The sequence below is a fragment of the Penaeus vannamei genome, chromosome 1 (assembly GCF_042767895.1).
Source record: "Penaeus vannamei isolate JL-2024 chromosome 1, ASM4276789v1, whole genome shotgun sequence".
NCBI classification, from domain to species: Eukaryota; Metazoa; Arthropoda; class Malacostraca; order Decapoda; family Penaeidae; genus Penaeus; species Penaeus vannamei.
In genome coordinates this window covers 10148712-10153711 of record NC_091549.1, presented here as the reverse complement: position 1 = coordinate 10153711, position 5000 = coordinate 10148712, and the positions used below count along the sequence as shown (strand labels likewise).

The following is a 5000-nucleotide window of genomic DNA, read 5'->3' as shown; positions in this document are numbered from 1 at the left end:
TATATATATATATATAGAAAGAAACAATTAGAGAGAGAGAGAGATATGAGAGTTCAGACAGACAAACAGAGAGACAGAGAAAGAGAAACAATTAGAGAAAGAGAGAGAGAAAAAAAAAAGAGAGCTCCTCACAGCGCCGTCGTCGAAGCAGCAGAGGTCGACCACCAGGTGCCCGTCCTCCTCGAAGGCGTTGATGGCGTGGAAGGTGAAGAAGGTGTCCGCCTGGTAGTCGGCCTTCAGCACCCGGCCGTCGCTGCGCCTCACCACGCGGAACTTCGTCTGTTGAAAACGATTTCCCAAACGTTTGTTTATGAAGGGGAAGGTGTGTGCGTTCTAGCGTGAACATTGTTTGTCTTGATGTGTGTTCTTGGGAAAGGCTGGATCAGTGGCAACTCGAGGTGTCACGGCGTCTGATTCTATTTTTGGAAAAAAGCACGTGCGGTTTATTTTGATGACGTCGCAAAAGTTACGGATGTTTTGTGAATATGATCGATCAATTTGGTCCCTTTAATTTTCTAGAAGGATGGAAAATAATTATTTTAATGGTAATATTTTCATAGAACAATCATCAAAACAGACGCCATGACACCTTCTCGAGTTGCTACTGATCTAGCCTTTCCCGTGTGTTTTTAGCGTGGACATTGTGTTTCCATATGTTCTCAGCGTAGAAATGGTTTATGTCTTCATGCGTTACCAAATGGAAATTGTTCATCTTAACCTGTTCAAGCGTGGGAAATTATTCGTATCTAAATGCATTCTAGCGATTGATATTTCCTCACATCTTTTCTTATGTACATTTGTTATCGGATCTCCCTCTCCCACACACGAAAACCTCAAGAAGAAAGAAGCGAACACCGAACCGCTGCCACCTACCTTCGCGTCAGGAATCCAGTCCATAGCTTGCATGAAGGACTTCCCCCGGTAGTGGTTGACGAGGAGCTTGGGCACGGACACCCCCAGGGGCTGCTCCACCAGGATGAAGTAGTTGTCGGTGATGGAGAAGGAGTGGTAGTAGCAGGGTCGCATTTTCCACTGGCACGGGATGGACGCCACCACGGTCGCTTGTTCGAAGGGGTTGAGGACCTTTCCTGTTCGGGGGCGGGGAGGGCGAGGGGGAGGGGGAGGTGTGGCATTAAAGTCACGTGCAGAAAGAGGGATGTGAATGGTGTATGTGTATCTGGATATATATAACAATAAGTGAGTGCAAAGATACATACACACACTCCCTCCTCTCTCTCTCTCTTTCTTTCTTTCTCTTTCTCTCTCTCTCTCTCTCTCTCTCTCTCTCTCTCTCTCTCTCTCGCTCTCCCTCTCGCTCTCGCTCTCGCTCTCGCTCTCCCTCTCCCTCTCCCTCTCCCTCTCCCTCTCCCTCTCCCTCCCTCCCCCCTCTCTCTCTTACATACCCAAACACATATCCACACCGACAAAAGAATCTCTAAAACACAACCACCTACAAACAATCAACTCCACTCGCTCCGCCATCGAAAACAAACGAAAACAAAAACGAAACAAAACAAAAAACACACACCAGAGGGCAGCGTCTTCTTGGGCGGGAACCTGATGACGTTGTATGTGGGTCCCTTGGCGCCCATGAAGGAGTTCCCCATGTTGTACACGGTGCCGTCGGGGTCCACGTGGGGGTGCGCCGTGGCCATGTTGACGGCCACATAGTTGGTGATGTTGGTCTGTGGGGGATGTTAGTTGGGGATGTTAGTTGATGTTAGTCTGTTGGTGGTTAGTATGTTGGTGATGTTAGAATGTTGGTGATGTTAGTCTGTTGGTGATGTTAGTTGATGTTAGAATGTTGATGTTAGTCTGTTGGTGATGTCAGTTTTGCAGTTTAAATTGGATACAGATGTGGAGGAGGTTGAAATATTACAGAATGATGAATGTTTGGGGTTTATAGGTTGTATATAGCTTGTATGTTGTAATGATGTAACGTTGTAATGGACCGTCTGTTCTGAAGGGTAATTTTAGATAACAAATGTAACAGGCCTACGTATCAGTATGTGGGTTGTGTTTTTGTAGGTTATCTGTGTCGGAATTCATCATATTCTTATAGTAAAGACGGCGAAAAGAAGAGGGATTTAGAATGATCCAGTTTCACCTCAGAAAGAACACAGTAAATAACATCATATACGACTATTCAACTATTTTATCTCCTAAAGAACACGACAATGGATAACATAAGAACATCATGCACAACTATTCAACATCAGCATTTTTTTTCACTGTAGGGGTAAACAATGTACTCTAGCACCTGTCAGTCACAAATAATATTACAACACTAGAATTAAAAAAAAAAAAAAAAAAAAAATCACAAAATCACAAAATCCAAACTTAGAAACGAAGACAGCATAAACACACCACAGGCAAAAATAAATGAATAAATAAACACAACAAAGACAAAAATAAACACACCAAAGACATAAATAAAAAAATAAACACACCATAGACAAAAATAAATAAATAGATAAACACACCATAGACAAAAATAAATAAATAAATAAATACAGCAAAGACAAAGATAAATAAATAAACACACCATATATAAAAATAAATAAATAAATAAACAAAGCATAGAGAAAAATAAATAAATAAATAAACACACCATAGACAAAAATAAATAAATAAATAAACACACCATAGACAAAAATAAATAAATAAACGTACCAAAGACAAAAATAGAAAAATTAATAAATTAACAGACCAAAGACACGAAAAAATAAATAAATAAATAAACACACCATAGACAAAAATAAATAAATAAACGCACCAAAGACAAAAATAAATAAGCAAATAACCACACCAAAGACAAAAATAAATAAATAAACGCGCCAAAGACAAAAAATAAATTAATTAATAACCAAACCCACCAATTACCAAACCTAACCCTTCAACCTCTCACCTTGTCTCCGACGGTCTTCAAATCAGCTGGGTCAACACGTCTCATCTTGTTGGTCTCTGTCATGGCAAACAGCTGATCGCCATAGAAGCAGACATTGACGGCGCAGTTGTCTGTCATGCCGTCAAGGTCTGGCCCGGCGAAGGTGCTCATGAATCTAGGGAAAGGTGGGAGTTGGTATGTGATTTATGTGTGTAATAATTTGTATATAATTGTATATATATAATTTGTATGATTGTATATATATCAAAGGTATGATAATTTGTATATAATTGTATATATATAATTTGTATAATGATTTGTATATAATTATACATATATAATTTGTATATAATTGTATTTATATAATTTGTATAATAATTTGTATATAATTGTATATATATAATTTGTATAATAATTTGTATATAATTGTATATATATGTTGGTATATAACTAATATAACAAACAATAACAACAACATAGCACCACCGTAACCCCCCCTTCCCCCACCCCACCCTAGTCCCCTTACCCCCCAACCCCCCCATCCCCTACCCCCCATCCCCCAACCCCCTTCCCCCTTCACCCCACCCCTACCCCCCAAACCCCCCAACCCCAACCCCCTATCCCCCTACCCCCTTCCCCCCCACTCCCAACCCCCTACCCCCAACCCCCCACACCCCCAACCCCCCAAACCCCCAACCCCAAAACCCCCCAAACCCTCCCCCCCCCCCAAAAAAAAAACGCCCATCCTTGCAACATACTTCTGCAGGATGGTCTTGCAAGGATCGGGGTATCCTCTCGTCCCGAACTCGTCGACGACTATCCTGTTCGCCGCCGAGTTCCTCTTGTAGGAGTCGCTCTCCAGGATGCGCGAGCGGTAGGTAGCCTCGCCGTCCTGCGTGGAGGGGAAGAGGAGGAGAAAGGTGAGGAGGAGGAGGAAGGGGAAGAGGAAGAGGAGGAGGAGGAAGAGGGGGAAGAAAGAGGAAGAGGAGGAATGGGAAGAGGACGAGGACGAGGAGGAGGAGGAAGAAGAGAAAGAGGAGGAAGGAGAAGAGGAGGAGGAGGAGGAGGAGGAAGAAGAAGAAGAAGAAGGGGAAGAGGAGGAGGAAGAGGAAGAAGGGGAAGATGAAGAAGAAGGGGAAGAGGAGGAGGAAGAAGAAGGAGAAGGGGAAGAGGACGAGGAGGAAGAAGAAGAAGGAGAAGAGGAGGAGGAGGAAGAAAAAGAAGAAGAAGAAGAAGAAGGAGGAGGAGGAGGAAGAAGGGAAGAGGAGGAAGATAAAGAAGAAGAAGGGGGAAGAGGAGGAGGAGAATGATAATAAAGATTTCCACGATGAGGAGAAGGAGGAAGGGAAGGAAGAAGAAAAGGAGTAGAAAGATGAGAAAGAGGAAGAATGGGAAGATGACGAGGAGAAGAGGAGGAAGAAGGGGAAGAAGAGGTTATAATAACAATGAAAATACAACAAGAAAAATACAACAACTACGGGAAGTGCACGTGACCCCGCCGTATTAAATTAGAAAAGAAAAAGAAAAAAATATATAAATACGAGAATTCGAGTGGTGGTGATGAGGGGGAGAAGGACAAAGGGAAATGGTGGTGATGACAAGAAAGTTGAAAAGTATAAGGGTGATGATGATACTACTAATGCTAACATCTACAGCAATGGCAATAATAATGATAATAGTAATAACAATAATTACAAAAAGAGTAGTAATGATTTGAAGAAGCAGACTGAAAAAATATATAATAAAAATAATTGAAAGACCAGATTATCTGAAGATTTATTTTCAAGATACAATCTCAAGATATAATCTCAAGTACTTAAACATAAGGAAAAAGAGAGAAAAAAAACGAGAAAAAATAAAAGAAGAAAAGGAAAGATAGAAAGAAACTAAAAAAGGGAAAAGAAAGGAAAGGAAGAAACTAAAAAAAATAAATACACAAAAATAAATTGATAATTGAATAGATAATATAGATTGAAAATGCTTTCATTAACTAGTGTAAACGAGAGAACTTTTTCATAATTATATCATCAATAATACAACATCATTATTACAACTTTTTAAATATTTCATCAAGCCAACTTATTCATTATTATTACCAATTCGCATCATGTTT

The 5000-nt window shown here is 40.6% G+C and overlaps 1 protein-coding gene across 1 annotated transcript in view; it reads right to left on the bottom strand.

The window, feature by feature from the left end:
• LOC113807452 (carotenoid-cleaving dioxygenase, mitochondrial) overlaps nucleotides 1–5000 on the bottom strand; it is a 10629-nt gene that overhangs the window by 3286 nt on the left and 2343 nt on the right. Inside the window, exons 3-7 of the mRNA XM_070136320.1 lie at nucleotides 3646–3779; nucleotides 2909–3062; nucleotides 1529–1685; nucleotides 874–1088; nucleotides 133–279 (exon numbers count right to left, since the gene is read on the bottom strand). Coding sequence (XP_069992421.1) covers nucleotides 133–279; nucleotides 874–1088; nucleotides 1529–1685; nucleotides 2909–3062; nucleotides 3646–3779 — 807 coding nt within the window. The remainder of the gene's footprint in view (nucleotides 1–132; nucleotides 280–873; nucleotides 1089–1528; nucleotides 1686–2908; nucleotides 3063–3645; nucleotides 3780–5000) is intronic.